Below are 24,229 nucleotides of genomic sequence, written 5' to 3' on the forward strand. Positions count from 1 at the left end.
TCCTTCATTCATTCATTTACTTATTCCTTCACTCACTCACTCACTCACTCATTCATTCATTCATTCATTCACTCATTCCTTCCTTCATTCCTTCATTCACTCACTCATTCATTCATTCATTCATTCATTCATTCACTCACTCCACTTATATAGCTGCCCATCTGAACAAATGGATGATTTCAGCAGTTTGCTCTCATCCAGGGGTCTCTAACTTTGGCAACTCTTAAGACTTATGGACTTCAATTCCTAGAATTCCTCAGCCAGCCACGGGGACTTCAACTCCCAGAATTGTGGACTCGTGGATTTCAATTCACACACTTCCTCTAGGAGTTGAAATCCACAAGTCTCAAAGTTGCCAAGTCTGAAGACCTCTCTCTAATCCATCTTCTTGACCCAATTTGGAGCTGTAGTTTCAAATCGCTGCACTGATTTGAAAAGTCCAATTGATCAACGTTTCTGGATGCGCACAGTCCAGTTTTAAAAGCTACCGGACATCTCTGCTTTTGATGGGGTCTTTTGAATTTTTCGACTCAAATCTCATTCTACAACATATGAAATCCAGGGGGCCGTTCTCTGCTGCTGCATGTTTATGATAAGTAGTGGTGGGATTCAATTTTTTTTACTACTGGTTCTGTGGGCGTGGCTTGGTGGCGTGACAGGGGAAGGATACTGCAAAATCCCCATTCCCTCCCCACCCCACTAACCTGCTTTCCAGCTCCGTTCTCCTGTTCAGGGCAACAAAAGAAGACCCACCTGATCAGCTGGGACTCAAGAGGCAGAGAATAGATGGGGGAGAGGCCAGTCAGAGGTGGGATTTGCCAGTTCTCCGAACTACTCAAAATTTCTGCTACCTGTTCTCCAGTACTGTTCAGAACCTGCTGAATCCCACCTCTATTGCAAAGACAAAATTCCCTAGTTGGATTTCTGCTTGGCAGAAATAAATCTCTTTGGCCACGAATCTAGAGTAAATCGATAGCAGTCTCTGCTGTTGGTTGGGGCCAATGCATTAAAAAGCCTTTTCTTTTGGAAGATTCTAATCCTCATGTCTAAAAATCTTTAGCCCTCTGAGACCACAACGGGACAACTCACTACAGCTAACTCACTGTGGGATAACTTGCCATGGCCAATTCACCACGCAACAACTCGTTGCAGGACAATTCAGCACTTTTAATTATTTTAAAATGATTTAAAAATTACTTTAATTTGTCATTCACATCTCATTCTTTCGTTCCTTTTGTTGTCAGCTTTGGAAGCCATATTGAGACCAGATGCTCCCACGCTGCCACATTTGAGCCTTGGAGGAGGGAACTTCTTGGAGTGTATGTAGTTAAACATAACATTATTTTTCTAATTCAAGGTCATGTTACTTTGTGCATAAGTGAGAGGAAGTCTTAACTTGGGACAGGTGGTGATTGGGCCATATGATGTGATGATGGGTGTAGGGAATGGATCAGAGGTAGTATTCAGGAGGTTCTGACCAGTTCTGGAGAACCGGTAGCAGAAATTTTGAGTAGTTCGGAGAACCGGCAAACACCACCTCTGACTGGCCCTGCCCCCATGTATTCTCTGCCTCCTGAATCCCAGCTGATCGGCTGGGTCTTCTTTTGTTGTCTTGCACTGGAGAATGGAGCTGGAAAGCAGGTTAGTGGGGTGGGGAGGGAATGGGATTTTGCATTGTATCCTTCCAATGCCCTGCTTACCAAGCAACCGGTAGTAAAATATTTTGAATCCCACCACTGGGATGGATTTGTAGTTTTTACTTATTGTAAGATTTGGGATTCCCCAGTTGTGCTAGTTACTATCCAAATGAAAGGGAACCTTTGAGAAAATATCTGTCTCGGACTTATTGGGCGGAGTGGAGGGTTGCTGGAACGCTGACATTTGTATTCTTTCTTTAATGATTCTATTCCACCATTTCTTTGGTATCAGTGTAACTCTTGTCGCACGGTGAGTTTGCTGTGGCGAGTTGTCCTAGATCCCTCCGAGACTGCTTCAAACACACATACGATTTGGGAGCACAACACCTTGCAATCAAGAATTGTTTGCTGCAAACCATTTCCTATTCTTCAGAATAAATTCTCCCAATTGCCTATCACATTTGTTCTCTTCCTGTCATCCCAGATGATAAATAAAATAGATTTATAAACCTTTGGTACAACTCAAATCCTGCCATTGGAAACAGTGGAGACGTCCTTCAACACTCTCGTATGTTTAAGCTGTTGACAACATTTAGCTCAATTCTTTTATTCCCGTTTGGTAGTTTTAAAAATACAGCATAAAAGAAACCCCGAACAAACCCCTGCAGACAGGATTTGGGGTACACAATCATGGTTTAAGGATGCCAACTGAGCAAGATGAATTTACCTGGCCTGCTCTAATCCTTAATCAAAGTTTGATCAGCAGAATTCAAGAGGCACATGTCTTCATGGAAGCACCCTTTCCTGTACATAAATAAGCTGCCGTTAAAAGGAGAAAAAAAAACCTGCAGACTCTAGAAAAGTCTAGAAAAAGCAGCTCATTCTCATTCCAGAAGCCATACAGTCTCAGGAGGACTAGTGTCCTTGAACATGATTTAAACCTGCGCTACAATATGTATGAAGGCTTTAATTTATGGTACTCGGGACCATCTACTTAAAAATATACTGTAGCTTATTTGAAATTGGCTGGTTTTCTTTTGAAGAAGACAACATAATATATGACCTACAAACCAGAAAGTAGACTAGCACCCAGTGAAGAAACTCTCGGAGGGGAAGGGCAAGTTTACATTGCAACCCCAATTTTATTTTTCTGTTTTATAAAAAGAAGTGGTTCCATGTTCTAGACCTGCCTACCTCAATCTGGTACTCCTTCCAGAAGTGTTAGATCAATGTGACTAACATTCCAAACCCAACTGTGTTGCAAACCAACTTCTCAGTAGGATTCCATCCATGATGTGGAAAGATTGATCAATGCACAATGAAAAGGCATGCAAAATAGCATCTAAGAAGTTCTTTGTGTCCTACAGGTGAGAGAGGAGGGTTTTTGGATGTCTAGTTAAATGAGGTAATAGCAATCCATCCACCTCCATTTTCACAAGGCTGCTACCTCTTCAGTGCCTCTCCAATTGGCTTCTGTGTTTGGCTGTCCAAACAGCTGGTTGGCTTCATCTACTTAGGTTGAGCTCCACACTGAAGTCCTCCTCCAGGTGTTCTGTAATTTTTGCAACTGTGGACTGTAGATGAAATCTCCTTGTTATTTGGGCTTTTATGACGGTTAGATTCCTATATATGTCAGCTGAGCTCTGATTGATTTTAGTGGGTGTTCTTGCAATAATTCCTCTCTCAAAATGGACCTCCTGGGATTTGGATGGAACAGACTGATAAACTGCATCTTCTCAGACCCATGGCTTGTTGTTCTCATGCTGATGGGACAACCCTACCCCCCACCCTTTTAAAAACTCTCGATACTTTAAAATATATATTTAAATTTACAACAACTGTAAAAAATAGAAGTAAAAATATTTCATTTGTTTCCCTCCTAAATGTTCTTGAAAATAAGATTTTTAAAAAAGGTTCCTTTCCCTGTCCTTCTTCTGCCCTCCCCCAAAAGCCACCCATAAAGGGATGAGCACTTTTTAAATTTTGTGTCCCTTATTTTCATAGAACAAGTAGAATTCTGAGATTTTAGTCTCTGAGGGAACGGAACAGACAAATACACCCCCTTTATATTATGCGTTTTAGAAAGGCACATGTCAATGACAGGTGTGTGTGTCTATGTGTCTGAGTGTGTGTGTGTGTGTGTGTGTGTGTGAAGCCAAAGTTCTGGGCTGCAAAACTCCCAACGATGCAGAAATTTAAAAATCACCTTGGATGACCTGTAAGGGTTGTCTAAATTTATGGAACCCAGCTCTTGCACTGCATTGGTGCGTGTCCTTGTGTGTATGCGTTTGTGTGCAACGTTAATTCCTTTCTCTGCTTTATATGTATATATAAAGTAAATAAAAGCATTTAACCTGCCCATCCTGCATTATTTCCCTTTGAGCCCTGCTCCTCCGCTCCTGGGCTTGTAGCCACATGAAATAGCAATGGTAATATTACCCGGGACATTTCATTTCAATAGCCCAAAACACCAAATGACACAAAGCAAAACCCTTTTAGCTCCCAGGCCACCACCATCTTGTTCATACCACTGAACAAGAACTGGTTAGGGTTGTTTTTGGCCTTGCCGGGATCCTTCAGAGAAAAGACCATGATTGGAACAAAGCTCTTCTGAGGTAATTTTGAAACCAAGACAGTGTTTGCCCACCCCTCCTTTTTTTTTGTAGGGCTGAAGGCCCAGTCATTCTGACAACGGAAAAGGAATTAAAACATTAGTTACAATAGGAACGTCTCGAACAGGACATTCCTTTCCAAATTGGGCATTTTTTCCCTACGCTGTCAAAACTTCGAAACCGTTATTTGAGGGGCCTTTCAAAGCTAATTGCAGCTTGCAGTTCTTCGAAGCTTTCTCGGCTGAGACTTGACAGACTGCCCCCTCCAAGACTCCATTTATTTTAAAACATCTGCCTTTTCTTCTTGTCAGAGATCAGCGCTTGTCTGACCGCCGGGGTCATCTGCCTTTGAAGAACCGTACTTTGGCTGCGGAGGCGAGGGTTTGTGTCACGTTGGCCTCAAAGTCTCCATCGTGGACGCCGGTTTGACGGAAGGCGCCTGCAGAAGGATTGTTCTCCCAATAGTGGTGCCAGTTGCCTTTACTGTCTGCCCCAAAGCCGTAGAGATCCACCTATGGAGAAAGAATCATCACCATCTCCTTTTAATGACCCCATAATCCCTAGCGGGGTGGAGTCTGGGCAACTGAATGGAACTAGCAGAGTGTTTTAATGGCCGGATGCCCTTCCTGTAACCAATACAGAATTTTATTCAGCAGATAAATTCTCAGTATGCCCAGAGAGAAATATCTGACTCTAACTAGGAGTGAACTAGGAGCCTCCTGATTGTGAGGTGAGAGCTTCCCATCTAGGCCACTCACTGCACCACTCAACTACAGAGAAAGAATGGACAGGGGGAAAAAGAGAACTGTGCAAAGTTTGGTTCTTAAGTGGATTTCATTTTCCTTATTTCTAATATTTCTATCAATCTTAGAGCATAGAATAGAGTGGGAAGGGATCTTGGAGGCCTTCTAGTCCAACCCCCTGCTCAAGTAAACTATTTCAGACAAATGGTTGTACAGTCTCTTTTTGAAAGCCTCCAGTGATGGAGCACCTACAACTTCTGAAGGCAAGCTATAGCTATTCCGTTGGTTGGTTGCTCTAACTGTTAGGAATTTTCTTCTTAGTTCTAGGTTGGTTCTCTCCTTGGTTAGTTTCCATCCATTATTTCTCATCTTGCCTTTTGGTGCTTTGGAAAATAGTTTGATCTTTGTAGGAGCCCCTCAAATATTGGAACACTGCTATCACATCCAGTTTTGGTCACATTATAAAAAAGATGTTGAGACTCTAGGAAAAATGCAGAGAAGAGCAACCAGGATGATTAGGGGGCTGGAGGCTAAAACATACGAAGAACAGTTGCAGGAACTGGGCAGGGCTAGTCTAGTGAAGAGAAGGACCAGGGGAGACATGATAGCACTGTTCCAATATTTGAGGGGCTGCCACAGAGAAGAAAGGGTCAAGCTATTTTCTAAAGCGCCTGTAGGCCAGACAAGGAATAAATAGATGGAAACTGAACAAGGAGAGATTTAACCTGGAAGGAAATAAGGAGAAACTTTCTGACAGTGAGAACAATCAACCAATGGAACAGGAGTTGCCCTCAGAAGTTGTGGGAGTGCCATCAATTGAGACTTCCAAGAAGAGATTGGATTGCCATTTGTCAGAAGTGGTATAAGGTCTCCTGTTTGGGTGGGGGGTTGGACTAGATGACCTATAAGGTACCTTCCAACTCTGATTATCTGTTAAATATGTCCCGTACTCCTTTTTGTTACACTAGACATACCCAATTCCTGTCACTTGCATTGACCTGATGACCCAACCAAGTTGACCCTTAAATACCCTTTTCAAAATGTTTTCCCACACAACCTGTTGCCATTACTGTAATCCTTTAGCTTCCAGCCTTCTAATCGTCTTTGCTACTCTTCTCTTTCCAGAGTCTCAACATCTTTTTTTTTTTTATACTGTGGTGACCAGAACTGGATGCGGTATTCCAAGTGTGCTATTACTAAGGCTTTGTAGAGCGGTACTAAACTTCACGTGATCTTGATTCTACCCCTCCATTATTCCTTTTGCAGGTATTGCTGAAGTAACCATGACAACCACAAGACAATGTTAGCCCCCTCTTTTGCAACTGAAGATATTGTTTTTCAAAATTACGTAGGCTCCCTGGGAGAAGAAAACATGATTTAGTAGGAGGTTAGCCACCTACCACCCTCAAGGTGTTGTTGAAGTACAATTCTTTCTGTCTAAAGAAGGCGATGATGCCGACAGCTGAAATGAAACAGTAGCTTGAGATGAATGTACGGAAAATAAGGAATAGCTTCATCAGGATAATGAAGTAATGGGAACAGAGTGTGTGGAAAAATTTTAAAAAGTAGGTGTTTTTTTTTCTGAATATGAATCAGAATAGAGCTGGAAGGGACCTTGGAGGTCTTCTAGTCCAGCTCTCTGCTCAAGTGGAAGATCTTATATCATTTCAGACAAGTGACTGTCCAGTCTATTCTTAAAAACTTCTGAGGGCAAGTTGTTCCACTGCTTAATTGTTCTCTCTGTTTGGAAGTTTCTCCTTAATTCCAGGTTGCTTCTCTCCTTGATTAGTCTCCATCTATGGTTTCTTATCCTGCCCTCTGGTGCTTTGGAAAATAAATTGACCTTCTCCTCTTTGTGGCAGCCTGCAGTGACCAAAACTGGATGCAGCATTCCAGGTGTGGCTTTACTAAGGCTTTATAAAGTGGTACTACTACTTCACGTGGTTTTGATTCTGTGCCTCTGTTTATACAACCAAGGATTGTATTAGCCTTTTTGGCAGCTGCTGCATACTGCTTGCTCATGATTAATGTCCAACTAGAACTCCAAGACCTGCAGAGTGTGGTCCAAGCAGTAAACATAGCAATGCCCCTAAAAAAGCAGACAGAACTTTGATCACATCATCGTGGCTACCATCCTGACTTTTTTGACCATACTGCAGATACTTTTGGATCCTGGCTTGGGAGCTTCTCATTGCAAGATCCACCAGGGTTATTCTTAAATTGACTTCAAGCTCTCCTTCATTCCAGGTTGCTTCTCTCCTTGATTAGTTTCTATCCATTGTTTTTTTTGTCCTGCCTTCTGGTGCTTAGGAAAATAAATTGACCCCCCCTCCTCTTTGTGGCAGCCTTTCAAATACTGGAATACTGATATCATGTCCCCACCCCCCAATTCCTTCTTTTCTCTAGACTAGCCAAACCCAAATCCTGCAGCCATTCTTCATATATTTTAGTCTCCAGGCCTTTAACCATCTCAGTTGCTCTTCTTTGCACTTTTTCCGAAAGACTCAACTTTTGTTTTGTTTGTTCTAGGTGTTTAAGGGTCAACTTGATCAAAGGCTAGGTCATCAAGTCCATGCAGGTCACCATGCAAACCAGGTTTTCTCCCACTTTTTCTGAAGGTAGCCTTACTTACCTCATCACAGAGGTGAAGGGCAAAGATAATTGACAGGAAGCCAGTTGAGGGATACCTCCCGTGTTGTTGGAGCCAGTTGTCATAAACATATTTCATAAAACTAGGATGATAAACCATGATCTGCACAGAATGAAAGAACATATCCTGTTATTTTAATTATGGAGATAATTCAGCATTAAAAAAAAACCACAGCAAATTCTAGGCATGTACAAAATGTGCTCTCTTCCCCAATTGGCAAGTTTTGTATATCTTCAACAAACAGTTGAACACTGAAGAAATGCTCTTCATTTTGGGGATCTTGAATAAAAGTCTGTCGTTGAAGGAAATTAAATACAATGCTTTTTGAAACAAGTAGGACCCAGATTTGAAAAACAGTATTTATTTTACATATCCTATCATCAAGGGCTAGAAGTGGATTGTGCAGGATGTTGAAAAAGAAAGGGGATGAAAGGAAAAAAAAATACACTGTTGTATGAAAAATCTTGCTTAGGTAGCTTTTCCTATCTCGGATTTTAGCATAATAACAGAGCCGAGTTTCTAAGAAACCAATAATTTATAAGCACAGAAAATCCAGTGTTGGCAGGTGATGCCACCAATGGCCAAAATCCAAACTGTCCTTCAGAATAATCAGCTAGGAATGATAAATCATAATAATAATTTAAAAAACAACCAATAATTTGCAAGCACAGAGAATCCAGTCACAGTTTTGGCAAGTGATGCCACCAAAGGCCCAAACCCAAACTATCCATCAGAATCATCAACTAGGATTATTGTTTGGATTATTGCAATGTGCCCCACAAGGGGCTGCCCTTGAAAGCTATAAATTTGCAAGCTGAATAGAAAGATGGCGTCAGTTTAGATTCCTGTTCTTTCAAGACCACTCAGAAGCTACAGGTGGTCCAGAATGGGGCAGCGCAAGACTTTATGGACACAACTCTATAACCACAACACTTCCATTGTTGAGTTGCACTGACTCCAAGTAGGCCAGCTTATCTATAGGACCATCTATCTCCAATTATCTGTGCTCACCCCACAGGTTTGGCCAGGATTGGTAATTTCGGAGTCCTATCTAGTCAAGTGTGTTCTTATGGGATGTACTACAAGAAGTAGGCCTTCTCTGTTGGTGCACCTTCCCCATAGAACAACACCCCTCCCTCCTGAGATTCAGGTGGCCTGATCCTTCTGGCCTTTGGAAAAGTCTTTGAGATCTGGTTTTTCTCTGGCCCTGAGGCAGGATGTTGTATGAACCATGAAGAGTGCACACCAGAACAACTAGACACAAGAACAGTTTTTTCCCCAAAAGCCATCACTCTGCTAAACAAATAATTCTCTCAACACTGTTCAACTATTTACAAAGTGTGCACTACTATTACTGTTAATTTTCTCATCACTCCTTATCACCCACCCCCTGCCACTTGTGATTGTAACTTTGTCGCTTGTATCCTTACGATTTATATTGATGGTTTCCTGGTATGATTTGATTGTTGATTGTGCCCTATGACTATCATTAAGTGTTGTACCTTATGATTCTTGATTCTTAACGAATGTACCTTTTCTTTATGTACACTGAGAGTATTTACACCAAGACAAATTCCTTGTGTGTCCAATCACACTTGGCCCATAAAGAATTCTATTCTATTCTAAAACAAAAAAACAAAAAAAGAGGAGCCCTAGTGGTGCAGTGATTAGGATGCAGTATTGTAGGTTAACTCTGCCTAATGCCATGAGTTTGATCCTGACTAGCTCAAAGTTGACTCAGTTTTCCATTCTTCTGAGCAAACCGGTATGCCACCGGTTTGGACTGGTTTGGCCGAACTGGTAGTAAAAAAACCTCCGAGGATCAGCTGAAAAGAGAAAGAAGAGAAAAGCGCAGGATTGGCCCTCCCACCTCCCCCTGTGCTTTTCTCTTCTTTATCCTTTCAGCTGATTGGCACTGCAGGCCTCATCTGGCATGGGGAAAGCTGCACGCATGTGTTAGGTGCACGCTCACGCATGATCACTGAACCGGTAGTGCAACAGGCACCACTGCTGCTTCTGAGGCGAGTAAAAATGAGTGCTCTAAAGCACTATGGGACAGTATATAAGTCTAAGGGTTATTGCTATTACTGTTAATATGCAATATGTGGATTATTGTCCTCTGTACAATATGTTGATCATGACTGTATGGCTGACAATGACAAGAGATTACTGTCCTCTGTGCAATATGTGCCTTTGCTGATGTTTGTATTTTCCAATGATTTTTTTTAACCCCTTAGCTACCTAGAGTTGCTCGGCAAGAGGGTAGAACGCTTAATAAATCAATCATTAATCAACTTTTATTCTGCCAGAAGACAGTACAGGAAACTGCTCAAGTTGTATATGTAAAACATTAGCGATCCAGAGAATCTGCTAAAGACCAACTAAAGCAGCTTTCCAGATGCCTGGAAGGCCTCAGCTGTCAATCGGAATTCAGTGAGATGGGGCCTATCTTTTCAGGGCCCATGAGCACATCTGGAATTTGGAATGCAGAGAGTGGTGGCTCCCACAAGAATGACAGATGTAATGTGGATTGTGGGTAGATATAATGTGGAATGGCTGCTAGTGAATTAAAGCAAACTCATTCAAATTCATTCTCAAGTTTTAAAATCACTGGTGGTTGTTAAGAAAGCCAGTCTCTCTCTCTCTCTCCCTCTCTCTCTCTCTCTCTCTCTCTGTGTGTGTGTGTGTGTGTCTGTCTGTCTGTGTCTGTCTGTCTGTCTCTCTCTGTGTCTGTCTGTCTCTTTCTTTCTCTCATGTGTGTGTATGTGTGTGTGTGAGAGAGAGACAGACAGAGAGAGACAGAGAGATAGCAAGAGAGACACAGAGACACACACACACACACAGACAGAGAGAGATTATCCTGCATACTACAGAGGGTTGGTCCTTTCCAAGTTGACAATTTTATTATTCTCTAAATTGTTTCCTGCCACATCCTGCCTTTGACACCTCTTCAGCTTATTTTCTTATTTGGGTGAAGAACCTGAAGAAGCAAATTTCACTTCTAATTTTCTGAGAATGCCCAGAAGGAAAATCTTTCTAGGGCCCAAGACATGTTTTTTTTGGAAATAATGGTGATGCTAGATGTCAGCCCTGTACAGGATGCCAGCTTGCTTTTTAAAATAATAATAATAATTGATTGATTGTATCCTGTTTTTGTGGTTGCTATTCTGGGAAGTTCAGGATAGTATCTATAAGGTCTTCCATAATTTTATCCCTGTGAAAATAGAAGCCCGAGGAATCATACCTCACAGCATTCTTCTCAAGGATAAAATTAGGGGGAAACTGAAATTTGGAAGGATCGCATTTTTCACTTTGACCCAAGTTTTAAGGGGCAACTGGGCTGTTCTCTCTGCTGCCTGTAGGTGGTGCCACAGCAACACTTTCTTAGCAATTGAACTCTACTCTATCCCTGCCTCTATTGGGGAAAGTTTTTAATAAAGTCTATCCTGCAATTTTCTTCAAAATTAATCTCTGGTTTAAACCATTCAGATGCCACCGTTAATTTGGCAAGATGGTCCCTGGAACTGCATGCTGTGCAAACCTGAACTTTCCCCTTAGGAGAGAGCATAGTTTTTAGAATCTGTCTTATAGATGAATGCAATCTGTGCTTGTTCTGGGAATTACAAGATTACGGAGGAGAAAACGGACATAAGGTGATTAAAAAAATATCTTGCTACCTTACTTAGTTCATTCAGATCACAGGCTGCAAACATAATTGAACAATAATTGTCAGGCTCCAAAATCCAAAGACAAGTTGTATTCCTTCTAAGCAATTTCCTTTAAGGGTAGACTAAAATAACCTTATTGTCACTTTGAATGTACACTAATCAGCACACATTAAAATGAAATCTTATTGCATACAGCTCTCCAAGGGTCTCTACCTCCAATATATTGGGAAGATGGTCCCTGGAATTGCATGCTGTGCACATAAACATAACACAATAAATACATCCAAAATTATGTACATGTATTATATGACAGACAGAAACAACCCAGTCTAGTTTGGATGTATACATGTACATGCGAGAAAAATGAATCTTGCAAATTTACCAGACGGATGGCATAGGGAACAAAACTGTTACAGAATCTGGTAGTCCTGCTAGAAATACTTTGAAACCTCCTCCAAGAGGAGACCAACAGAAACAGACTATTGTTTGTCATCAAAGACAGAAATCTTGCCAAACTAAAACAATTACTTACATCACTAAAATATATAGTACTTTGAGAACTTCTAGGGACTTCCACCCAACCAACATATGTAAACTTTGCTGTCTCTTGGTCCTCTGGAATTCAGCTTGTCCCTCCTGGGAATCCAGACTGCATTCCACCACAATAATGTCCCAAAAGGTGCTTTACCCAAAAGGGCAAGTGGACTTCCTTTGGTTTTTTTTTTTTGAAAAACATTTTGCTTCTCATCCAAGAAGCTTCTTTAGTTCTGAAGTTCAGTTTGGAACTGAAGAAGCTTCTTGGATGAGAAGAGAAATATTTTTCAAAGAGACAAACCAAGAAAGTCTAGTTGCCTTCTGGAAAAAGCACTTTTGGGACAACCATGACCTGGATGATTGACAATCTCCACAGACGTTCCAACACAATCACTGCATTCCCACACCATGTTAGACTTGGGTGAAGCAACTTGCTTCCAGTGTTCACATAAAATGCTATCTCCAGAGAAATCAATTGCATGATGATGTTTCCATGATGATCGCAGTCACATCACATGCTAAGGTAATGGTGGGCTTTCTACAATACCATGAACATATCCTACCATGCAACGAACAATAGCTACCAAATTCCAATTTGCCCAAATCCAGCATGTAACGAAACTCAACTTGTCTCAAGTTACAAATTTAGCCTTCTCAGTCTACCCATTTTAACCAAGTTGAGTTCTGTAACCTCAGCCAATCATTTTAACCAAGTTGAGTTCAGCCAGTCAGTCGGGGAGGTGAATTTTCACTCCTGAGTTTTCAGTGTCAGGCATCCTGTAGGTTACTCATGAACAAGGATGTGTGTGTTTGTGTGTGTATCTTTGGATGCAAAAATAAGGGTTGTTCCATCCACTTAGGAAGACAGCCTAATTTGCATTTTAATATAGGCAGCCAAGGACATCCTGTTATGTACCTGCTAGGCTGAAGCTTGTTTGAACATCTGAACCTATTAGACAGCAACAAGCAAAAAACTCAAGAGAGGGCTTCCGTAGAATTCAAAACATATTTTATTTATTAACCTGATCTTCTTCTGCTAAACGCATCGCCTTTATCTTTCATAGCAAATGAGTTTCCCTGCAGCCCTCCTTTGTTTGAACAAGCTGTCTGGATGCGCAGAAGAATTAGGATTTTCCTCTTTTTTTTTTTAAATAAAAAAAAGTCTGTTTCGTTGTGTTGTGTTACCCACTGCACAGTTCTTGAATCAAATAAGAAGAGGTTACAGGCTCAAGAAAGGTATTTACACCCCAGATTTGAAATTCTGGCCACTGTGTCTCAGTGTTCATGAGATCACACATTGGGTGCTTGGAAACCCATATTTGCAGCTTTCCTTGGTCACATGACCAAAATTTATGGTGTATGTGTTGTTGTTCTTTTTTTTTTACCAGAAACTGGTGTTCACTTCCAATTTCCAGGCCCCCCTCAAAAAGAAAAAGAAAAAAAAAAGCCCATTGTGGACATTCATACAACAATTTTGGCATTCATTTAATGACGGCCACAAAAAGTAGTAAAATTGTCATGGGATGACCAGCTTAACGATTGGCATGGGCTCAGTTATGGTTGTAAAAATGAGGATTATCTCTGCAAGAAACAATTGAGCTGGCAGGGAATGACCCGAACCGGATAGTTAGAATGGATTCAACCGCAAGCCATGGTTTGAATAAAAATGGAAGCACCAAATTTAACTTCTTGCCTCAAATGTGGAAATGGAATAAAGGGGATTTCATCATCTGATGAAAAAATAGTTTAGATCAGGGGTGAAGAAAAATGGCCTCTTTACGACTTGTGGACTTCAACTCCCAGAATTCCTGAGCCAGTCATGCTGGCCCAGGAATTCTGGGAGTTGAAGTCCAGAAGTCTTAAAGGGGCTATTGTTCCTCATCTCTAAGTGAACTGGATTTGCCCTTTCCTTATAGAGAAAAAGTTCCGGACTCACCTTGTCTTTGTTGACTTTGATCTTACGAGGAACAGGGATATACGTGCTGTCAAAAAAGAAAAAAGAAATATAGTCCAGTCAAACAAAACTCACAATGTCCTCTTTTGATATACAAAAAAAGCACTGTTAATTCTAAATTTAGTATTCCAACAATGCTGCCTACAAACCAAATCAAAGATAAAAACAAGGATTTGAAAAATACAGGTAGACCTCAACTTATGATAAAAAAACTGAGTCCAGAATTAGTCATGTAATGAAGCGTTTGCTGTTTTTAAGCAAGACAGCCATGCAATTCCAGCTTTCCCTGTTGCAGTCATTCTGTGGAACATGGTGTGCCTCAGATAGTGGGGCTGCTTAATTGAATGGTCATAAGTTGAGAACTGTCTGTACAATGAAGTTGACTTCTCACAACTCCCCCCCTTAAAGCTACACACAAGAGGAACAAAATCTTAAGGTGAGCACAGATTGGCAGTTCATATCTGTGGAATAGAATAGAATAGAATAGAATAGAATAGAATAGAATAGAATAGTAATAGAATAGAATAGAATAGAATAGAATAGAATAGAACAGAATAGTAATAGAATAGAACAGAACAGGAATAGAACAGAACAGGAATAGGAATAGGAATAGGAATAGGAATAAGAATAGAATAGAATAGAATAGAATAGAATAGAATAGAATAGAACAGAATAGAACAGAATAGAACAGAATAGCAATAGAATTCTTTATTGGCCAAGTGTGATTGGACACACAAAGAATTTGTCTTGGTGCAAATGCTCTCAGTGTACATAAAAGAAAAGATACATTCGTCAAGAGTCAAGAATCATCAGGTACAACACTTAATGATAGTCATAGAGTACAATAAGCAATCAAATCATACTAGGAAAGTCAATATAAATCGTAAGGATGCAAATGACAAAATTACAGTCATACAGTCATAAGTGGGAGGGGATGGGTTAAAGGAATGATGAGAAGATTAACAGTAATAGTAGTGCAGACTTTGTAATAGTTGAACAGTGTTGAGGGAATTATTTGTTTAGCAGAGTGATGGCATTCGGGGGGAAACTGTCCTTGTGTCTAGTTGTTCTGTTGTGCAGTGCTCTATAGCGTCGTTTTGAGGGAATGCAATCTGTCTCCAGGTTCTATCTCCAACCCCTTCAACTACAACTCCTATAGTTCCCAGCCACTAATTCAATTTGCATTCCCTTTCACAAAAGTGTTCTTTGCATTCTGGCTTAGCCGAAACTCTTCCATATCTGCACTACTCTCCTTTAAAAGGAAGCTAATCCCTTCTTTAAAAGGCAACTAATCCTTTCCAGTCCCCCTCCTTAGTTTTAAAATAAAATCTTGGCCATTCTGTTTTGCCATTTATCCCATTCCCAGAAGCTTATTTTGCTTTTGTTCTTCCTTAAAGTGATTTACAGTTCTTCGATCTTCGTGCCAACTTATGACATGCTGCTGTTTTCAGTTCCTACAGCTTCCGCAAAGAAGGGGTTCAAAATGGAGGAAGAGGGGTACCCTCTTCTCCATCCAGACAAGGAAACGTGGCAAATTTTGGACAGTGAAGCATGAGAGAAAGCAGCACACAGCCCCAAATGCAGTGTTTCTCAACCTTGGTGACTGTCTGGACTTCAACTCCCAGAATTCCTCAGTTATGAGCAAAATGTAGTCACCAAACCGGTAGTAACACCGGTTGAATCCCACCCCTGGCCGGATGCCCTTCCTGTCACCAATGCAGAGTTTTCTTCAGCAGAGATATCCTCATTGTGCCCAGAGAGAGAAATATCTGTCTCTTCCTAGGATCAAACTCATAGCCTCCTGATTGTGAGGTGAGAACTCCACTTCTAGGCCACCGCACCACTCCTCACTTAGTGACAGAAATGTTGGGCTCAGTTGGGGTCGTACGTTGAGGACTACCTGTATTTACAACGGTGACAGCAGCCCATGGTTGTGTGATTGCCATCTGCAGCCTTCCTTGCTGGTTTCCAACAAGCAAAATCAATAGAGAAAGCTGGTTTCGCTAAACAACCATGTGATTTACTGAAGAACCGTGGCAAAAAATGTCATAAAATCATGCATGACTCATTGAACGAGCACTTTGCTTAGCAACAGAAATTCTAATTCCAAAAGTGCTCATAATTTGAGGGCTGCTTGTTATGTTTCTCCATAACTCTCCTTTCGAGTTAAACTGTAGTTAAACTACAATCAAGGACAGTTATTGCCCTGGCTTCCAGTTTCCCAATTGTTCCCGCTCCGAAATACATGCAGCTCACCAATGTGCCTACCATCCCTGTCCTATTGTTTTTTCTTATATCTATCCATTTCATGTGTTCATAACTATGTTTATACTTATACCTGTTATCTTATAATTGCTTGACAAAATAAAATAAAATAAAATAATAAAATAAAATAAAATAAAATAAAATAAAATAAAATAAAATAAAATAAAATAAAATAAATAATAAAATAAAATAAAATAAAATAAAATAAAATAATAAAATAAAAAAATAAAATAAAATAAAAAAATAAAATAAAATAAAGTAAAATAAAATAAAATAAAATAAAATAAAATAAAATATTCCTCCTATTTGATTTATTCCTTTAGAAAAGTTAGCCACTGCACACACACTCCCTTAGTGATGTTGGCTAGATTACAAGATATGAGGAAAACAGCTATAAAAGTAGCAATAAACCTAACGTACATCAACACAAAAGCTGCAGACAGCAACATTAAAAGGCCTGGAAAAATATGTGAGTTTTGCGCTTCCTCATGAAACTGTGATAAAGGAGAGATATGCTTTTATTGCAATAATATAGATCCCCTCCTTGGAAACATTCCAATTGGCCGTGGGTATCCAAAATAACTGTAGTGAAATTGGTATAAACAATGTAGTCTAAGCAATTTTTAAGATTAACTTAGGAAAAATTGCCAATTTTAGTGATTGGGACCACCTGTTAACTGTCTTGTTTTAGTAGATAGATAGTAGGTCAAATTGCTTGACTGATGATAAGTTTTCTACAATTGTGATTTTTTTCTAATGTTATATAGCGATTATACAAATATAGAGGTAGGCATTTATAGATTGGCGACTTGTTCTACAAGAGGGGGATTAATTCTTGTTGCTGAAATAAATTTATCAATGTTCAACATTTTGTCTGTATGCTTGATATTTTGTTTTTCAACACTTTTTTTTGTCTCTGTTTTTGTATTGTAATTCTTTTCTTCTTCTTTTGCTCTGTATTTTAACCTTGGAAATAAATAAAAAAATATAGAAACAAAGTAACAGGAAAAATTGCCAAAGAAAGTTTGTCAATGGACTTTGAATAAACAATAAAAGAACAAACAATGGGAGGAGAAGACATAATATTTCCTTGTTTGGTCAGGAGATATGGACTTCACAAATGATGAAAATTTTGCAGCTTACCAAATCTTTCACACATGAGTGGTGCCACTGTCTCAAAAACACAGCTTTGGATCTTACAAGGAAGAAAAAATTAAAACCTTCTGTTGTGATATGTACAGAATAACCCTTGAGTAACAAGGATATGCACATTGAAATGTTTATGAGAATAGTTATGAATAATTATTCAGTCATACACAGATACACTAAATTGAGTTAAAGTTTACTTTAAGAAATAGGACAGTCCAATAAACAGTCCAGGTCATACACGTTTTACAGTCCAAAGAATATCCAATTACAAAGTCTTCTTACCAGTTGCCTTTGTCATTTCCAGTAAACAAAAATATCAAAGTATAAGCACAGCATAAATACAACAGAGAACTTTAGATAGCAACAGAATGTCAGAGATACAGAATGTCAGAGAGAGCAAGCCATGATCTCTAGCTCCCTCTTATGGCAATTCACAATACAATCAACCAATCGGAACATAGTACAAATCAATACAGTAACTTTGTCTTAAAGCTACAAACATACATTGCTGGTTTATATATTGCCAACCCAACTAATTGGTGGACAGATTCCTAACACCTTCTCTTATACAATTTAGATCCCAAGATCCTTGCCCTGAAATGCTCTTTTGCTGAGTAGACAAACTCCAATACATATTAATATCATGTTGTGCACAATACAAAAGTGTTTCCTGGACAACAAGGAAGAAATGCTGTGATTCCATTGTTCCCACCAAGATTGTGCGTGCTTATACAGAGGTGTGTTTTTTAATATAAAATCTGCTAAGAAATGTTATTTCCCAGTGTTGGCATTAAGCTAATGGCTGTCCTAGCTTAGCCTCTTGGTGTTATGGAGAATAAAAGATATTCAAGGGAAATCACAGGAAATATCTATCTATCTATCTATCTATCTATCTATCTATCTATCTATCTATCTATCTATCTATCTATCCATCCATCCATCCATCCATCCATCCATCTATACATTTTCATGCAACACAGAACTTATTAATATAAGACAGCTTAAAAGGGGAATTTTCTTCATTTAAGTTGGTTAGATATTAACAGTGTTCTCTTATCAAGGACAGAACAAATAAGAGAAGGCTGGTCAGAATTCCTTTGAAAATGTTTTGCTTTCTTAGTTGAACTTCTGATTTTTGAAAAGTCCAAAAGGCAATGGTGGTCATTAGAGTAGCAGCTTTTGAGAAGTGTTTAACAATCACCTGTCATACTGGTAGAACAGAACAGAACAGAATGGAATGGAACAGAACAGAACAGAGTAGAATAGAGTAGAAAATGAATAGTAAAGTAGAGTAGAAGAGAATAACAGAGTTGGAAGGGACCTTGGAGGTCTTCTAGTCCAACCCCCTGCTTAGGCAGGAAACCCTACACCGCTTCAGACAAATGGTTATCCGATCTCTTCTTAAAAACTTCCAGTGTTGGAGCATTTACAACTATATACAAGAATATTTGTAGCTCAGGGTTGAACTTTTGTTTAGATAGCAGGAGAGGCGGGGTCCTTGGTGTTCTCTAAGCTTGGTGGTTTTCTTGCAGACGTTTCACTACCTAACTAGATAACATCATAAGTGCTATTGACCTCACCCCTTTCCTAAGCGGCCTGTAGCGCACCAATCGTGCCTACCATCCCTGTCCTATTGTTTCTTTTTATTTTTCTTATATGCATCCATTTCATGTATTCAAAACTATGTTTATACTTATACCTGTTACCTTGTAAGTGATTGACAAATCAAATAAATAAATAAAATAAAAATAAACGATGAAACGTCTGCAAGAAAACCATTAAAGTCAGACAGCAGCAAGGACCCCACCTGTCATATTATCTAAACAAAAGTCCAGGTACAGAGGCTATATAGGCACCTCTATACATAAGATACATTGGAGGCTTAGGGCATCCAATTGTCTACCATCTGAAGCAGTACACTGAGCCAATGAGATGCATTGGGATAATCTAGCATCTTCTACCTTTGAGATTTGGTTATCTGCTTGGTCTATTCCTTGGCGGATTTAGTGATGAATATGCTGGCTCTCAAAAGAATGCCGAAGAGTCATCTACATTTTGCAGCTACTGTATATAAGTCAGTAGTTTTTGGATTATCATCAATGCATGGCAACAAATCCAACTTCCACAAGATCTAGTCTGAGCTCTTGCATTTATGGTAACTATGGTAACTTGTTTTACTCTGGAGGCCAAGGGTACCAAAATTGCCTTCTCTTAGTGGGATTGTGTTGAAGGAGACCAGAAGGACATTAGTTAGTGAAGGATACTAACTGGCCTTTTCTTCTTCTTCTCTTAAATCTACCATGTCACCTTCTTATTAACTAGGCTTGTAGGTAGCTGATTAACAATATCTGGAAATTTGGAGAATGTTAGGTGAAATGAGGAACATGATGATGTCTCCAGCTGAAAGTGTTGTTTTCTAAATGCCTTATCAGCTCATTTAGAAGGCGGCTTATATTTTTCTAGTTAGGAATATGGTTTAAGCCACAACAAAAACAATTACTACCAACCTTGCATTCCATCAAGGACCTGTATACTGCACAGAGTCAAAAAGAGGGTTGTAAAAATATTTACAGACTCTTTATATCCTGTCAGCTTTGGAATTCCTATTAAAAGCTGCCACACAGATATGGAGGATGGAATGGGGGGCTGTTGTTATTTGAGTAATTTTCAGTAGACATAACAGATACGTAAGACTATCAAGGTAATTCTTTATTGCGCAGCAAGAATTGTAGTTGAAGGGTGATTGGTTCACGTGATTGATGATGTGGGAGAAAAGGGCTGGGTGTTGATTGAGTATTGTCAACCAAATATCTTTGATTGAAACCTCCTAGTAAAAAATTGGGACCTAAATTCTTAGGTCCATTCCCAATTTCGAAAATAATCAATCCAGTCATGGTCCAATTACCTCTTCCACGACTATTAGGGAAAACTCATCTAGTGTTCCATAGTAGTTTATTAAAACCAGCTAGTACACCAATGATAAGATAATTTTCCAAGTGGGGACACCTGTCAGCTTTGGAATCCCTATTAAAAGCTGCCACACAGATACAGAGGATGGAAGGTGGGACTGTTGTTATTTGAGTAATTTTCAGTAGGCATAACAGATACGTAAGACTATCAAGGTCATTCTTTATGGCGCAGCAAGAATTGTAGTTGAAGGGTGATTGGTTTATGTGATTGATGATGTGGGAGAAAAGGGCTGGGTGTTGATTGAGTATTGTGGGAGGTCTAAGAGGAACCTTTAGTTTCTAAATCTCACAGATATGCCAAGTTTTTGTTTTAATAAAGCACTTTGAGAATATGCCTGTCTCAGAGTTACTGATTGAGCTGAACAATTTCTGGAACCCTGACATTCTGGACATAAACTGTTCCAACTCCTACCCTCAAAACGACACTATAGAGCCCTGCACACCAGAACAACTAGACACAAGGACAGTTTCCGCCCCGCATGCCATCACTCTGCTAACCAACTAATTCCCTCAACACTGTCCAACTATTTACAAAGTCTGTACTACTATTACTATTAATCTTCTCATCACTTCTTATCACCCGTCCCCTCCCACTTGTGATTGTATGACTGTAACTTTGTTGCTTGTATTCTTATGATTTATATTGACTGTTTCCTAGTATGATTAGATTGTTTATTGTACCGTATGACTGTTATTATATGTTGTACCCGATGATTCTTGACTCTTGATGAATGTATCTTTTCTTTTATGTACACTGAGAGCTTTTGCACCAAGATAAATTCCTTGTGTGTCCAATCACACTTGGCCAATAAAGAATTCTATTCTATTCTATTCTATTCTATTCTATTCTATTCTATTCTATTCTATTCTATTCTATTCTATTCTATTCTATTCTGTTCTGTTGTTCTATTGCTATTCTATTCCATTCTATTCTCTGATGTCTGAATGACCTGAAGGGGAAAAAAAAACTCAACATGAAGAAGAATCAAGTTCTTGGGTTGGCCAAGTCTTCTTGTTCCTCAGATCTACTTACTGACTGATGGTGCCATCTGTGAGGGCGCTGATGATCCAACGCAGGTCTAAGATTTTGAAGGGGATGAGAATCATGCTGACCGTCTCCCGTAGTTCTTGATAGCTTTCCGGGTAGACAAAATGATGAGTTGTTTTGTTGCCGACGTCTGACTCGAAGCCCTTTGTTGGGGCTTTGTTCATTCTTTAGGGAAAAGGGGGGGAAAAATAAAGGAAGAGGAATGAGAAGAAGTATCAGTCAACGAGAAGAGAAACATTCATATTTTGGCTAAAGAGGTACTCCTTGACTTACGGCCACGATTGAGGTCAACGTTTCTGTTAAGCAAGATAGCTGTTCAGTGAATTTTGCCCTATTTTATGACCTTTCTTGCCACAGTTGCCAAGTGGACCACTGCAGTTGTCAGTTAAATCATGGTTGTTAAATGAATCTGGCCTTCCCATTGACTTGAATGATTAGAAGATTTGCAAAAGGCGATCGTGTGACTCCAAGACACCCCATCTGTCATAAATATGACTCAGGTGCCAAACGTCTGGACTTTGATCTACATGGAGCTGCCCCTAAAGAGCACCTGGAAGCTTCAGTTGGTGCAAAATGCAGCGGCCCACATTGTTTTTGTGGAGATCTTGGTGTGAGAGGGATCTTGGAATCTTAGTGTGCAATCAGTTAAATATGAGCCAACAGTGTATGGCAGCAGTCAAAAAAGCCAATGCAATCCTAAATTGCATTTACAGAGGAATACAATCAAGATCAAGGAAGGTACTAATACCACTCTATAAAGCCTTAGTAAGACCACACCTAGAGTACTGCATCCAGTTTTGATCACCACACTATAAAAAAAATATGTTGAGACTCTAGAAAGAGTGCAGAGAAGAACAACCAGAATGATTAGGGGACCGGAGGCTAAAACATACAATGAACATTTGCAGGAACTGGGCATGGCTAGTCTAGTGAAGAGAAGGAGCAGGGGAGACATGATAGTGGTCTTCCAATATTTGTGGGGCTGCCACAGAGAGGAGGAAGGGGCCAAGCTATTCTCCAAAGCACCTGAAGGCCAGACAAGGAATCATGGATGGAAACTGATTAAAGAGAGATTCAACCTAAGAAATTAGAAATGTTCAGATAGTGAGAACAATCAACCAATGGAACTTCAATGCCTTCAGAAGTTGTGAGAGCTTCATCACTGGAGGCCTTAAAGAAAAGACTTGACTGCCATTTGTCAAAAATGGTGTTCGGCCTCCTGCTTGGGCAGGGGGTTGGACTAGATGACCTGCAAGATCCATTCCAACTCTTGTAAATTTGTTAAATCTGCACATGTATTACCTGTGCTGTGGGAGCTGCATTGGTTGTCAATTTGCTTCTGGGTGCAATTCAAGGTGCTGGTTGTCACCTTTAAAGCCCTTCATGGCTTGGAACGGGGTTATCTGAGGCGACCGTCTCTTGCCAGTCACATCTACTTGACCCACTAAAGTGGGAAGGCAAGGAATGTTACGGGTCCCATCCTCTAGGGAGGTACACCTGGTGGGATCCAGAAGAAGGGCCTTCTCTATGGTGGCTCCCTGTCTCTAGAGCATCATTCCCTCAGAGATTAGACTGGCCACCACTCTAGCATTCTTCTGAAAGGCCCTGAAAACCTGGTTCTGCCAGCAGGCCTGGGGAACCCAGAGCGGGATGGAGCCCATTAAATGGTTAGTATGAATATGTGCTGTCGCCAGGGTGTGTGTGTATGGAGGATTGTTATTTTATTATTTTGTTTTTATTTATTTCCTTTATAGTTTATATGATGTTTTTACATCTTAGTAAGTCACCTTGAATCACCATATGTGAGTAGGCGACAATATAGTTTTTTTTATAAATAAATAAAATCAGGGAGATGCTACCCAGGGGTCTTAAAGTGTGGAAAACAGTCAAAAGTCACTTTTTTCAATGCCACTGTAGCAATAGCAATAGCACTTAGACTTACATACTGTTTCATAGTATTTTACAGTCCTCTCTAAGTGGTTTGCAGAGTCAGCCTCCTGCCCCCAACAATCTGAGTCCTCATTTTACCCACTTCGGAAGGATGGAAGACTAAGTCCACCGTGAGCCTGGTGAGAATCGAACTGCTGGCAGCTGGCAGTCAGCAGACATAGCCAGCAGTGCAGCTGAAACTTTGAACAGTCACTAAACAAATAATCGTAAGTCAATGTCTATGCATGTCTCTTGATTTGAAACTCAAGGATGTGGCTCTCATTTGGAGCTGTAGTTAGACAAGGTCATTTCCTATAAGCTGCTGTAACTTGTTCAAATAAAAGGAGAACAATAGTGATGAAGCAGAATTCTTTGTACAGAAGGCATGTTGTGTCCGTGCGATGTGAGGAAAAACATTATTCATCGGGGATTAGAGAAATCCTTCTCTCTCTCTCTTTCTCTCTTTCTCTTTCTCTCTTTTTTCCCTTTTTTCCCTTTCTCTCTCTCCCTTTGGGTGTTGGACTAGGATTACTCAGGTTCCAATCCACCTTTAGCTATGAAATGAGGTGATTTTGGACCAGTCCCCCCTCTCCTTCTCTCTCTCTCTCTCTCCTTCTCCCTCCTCTCCTTCTCTCTCTCTCTCCATCTTATCTTTCAGATTTGTGAGGTGATTTTGGGCCAGCCCTTCCCCGCCTCTCTCCAGGAGAAATTACTTGAACCCAGGGCCTTGTAGTTATCCTGTTTCCCCAAAAATATGACCTACCCTGAAAGTAAGTCCTAACTTGATTTTAACACATGCGCCCAATATAAGCCCTACCCCCCAAAATAAGCCCTAATGAAGATCCTGTCCACTCCAGAAATTAAGCTAGGGTGGAGATGGGGGTGGTGGAGCTGCCCTACTATTTAACTTTGGACAGTTGTAGCCAGGCCTCACACACCCCGACACCTGCCTTGCCAGTCCATTTCTTCTGCAGCCGGCAAGGCTGGCAAGGCTTTCCTGAAGGCCTCTGCAGCTGATAACAAAGCTCTGGATCGATCCGGAGCTCTGTTATCGGTTGCAGAGGCCTTCAG

General features: G+C 40.2%; 1 protein-coding gene across 5 annotated transcripts in view; it reads right to left on the reverse strand.

The window, feature by feature from the left end:
• Positions 1-2,228: 2,228 nt before the first annotated feature.
• ST3GAL1 (ST3 beta-galactoside alpha-2,3-sialyltransferase 1) overlaps positions 2,229-24,229 on the reverse strand; it is a 112,392-nt gene continuing 90,391 nt past the window's right edge. For all 5 annotated transcript variants that reach the window (XM_026678524.2, XM_087962217.1, XM_026678528.2 and 2 more), the window contains exons 5-8: positions 21,215-21,394; positions 13,781-13,826; positions 7,625-7,744; positions 2,229-4,761 (exon numbers count right to left, since the gene is read on the reverse strand). In XM_026678524.2, coding sequence (XP_026534309.1) covers positions 4,588-4,761; positions 7,625-7,744; positions 13,781-13,826; positions 21,215-21,394 — 520 coding nt within the window. In that variant the 3' untranslated portion in view covers positions 2,229-4,587. The remainder of the gene's footprint in view (positions 4,762-7,624; positions 7,745-13,780; positions 13,827-21,214; positions 21,395-24,229) is intronic.

This window comes from Notechis scutatus, chromosome 3 (assembly GCF_049901735.1).
Source record: "Notechis scutatus isolate UNSWTSFEM ecotype Mainland chromosome 3, rNotScu1.2, whole genome shotgun sequence".
Lineage (NCBI taxonomy): Eukaryota > Metazoa > Chordata > Lepidosauria > Squamata > Elapidae > Notechis > Notechis scutatus.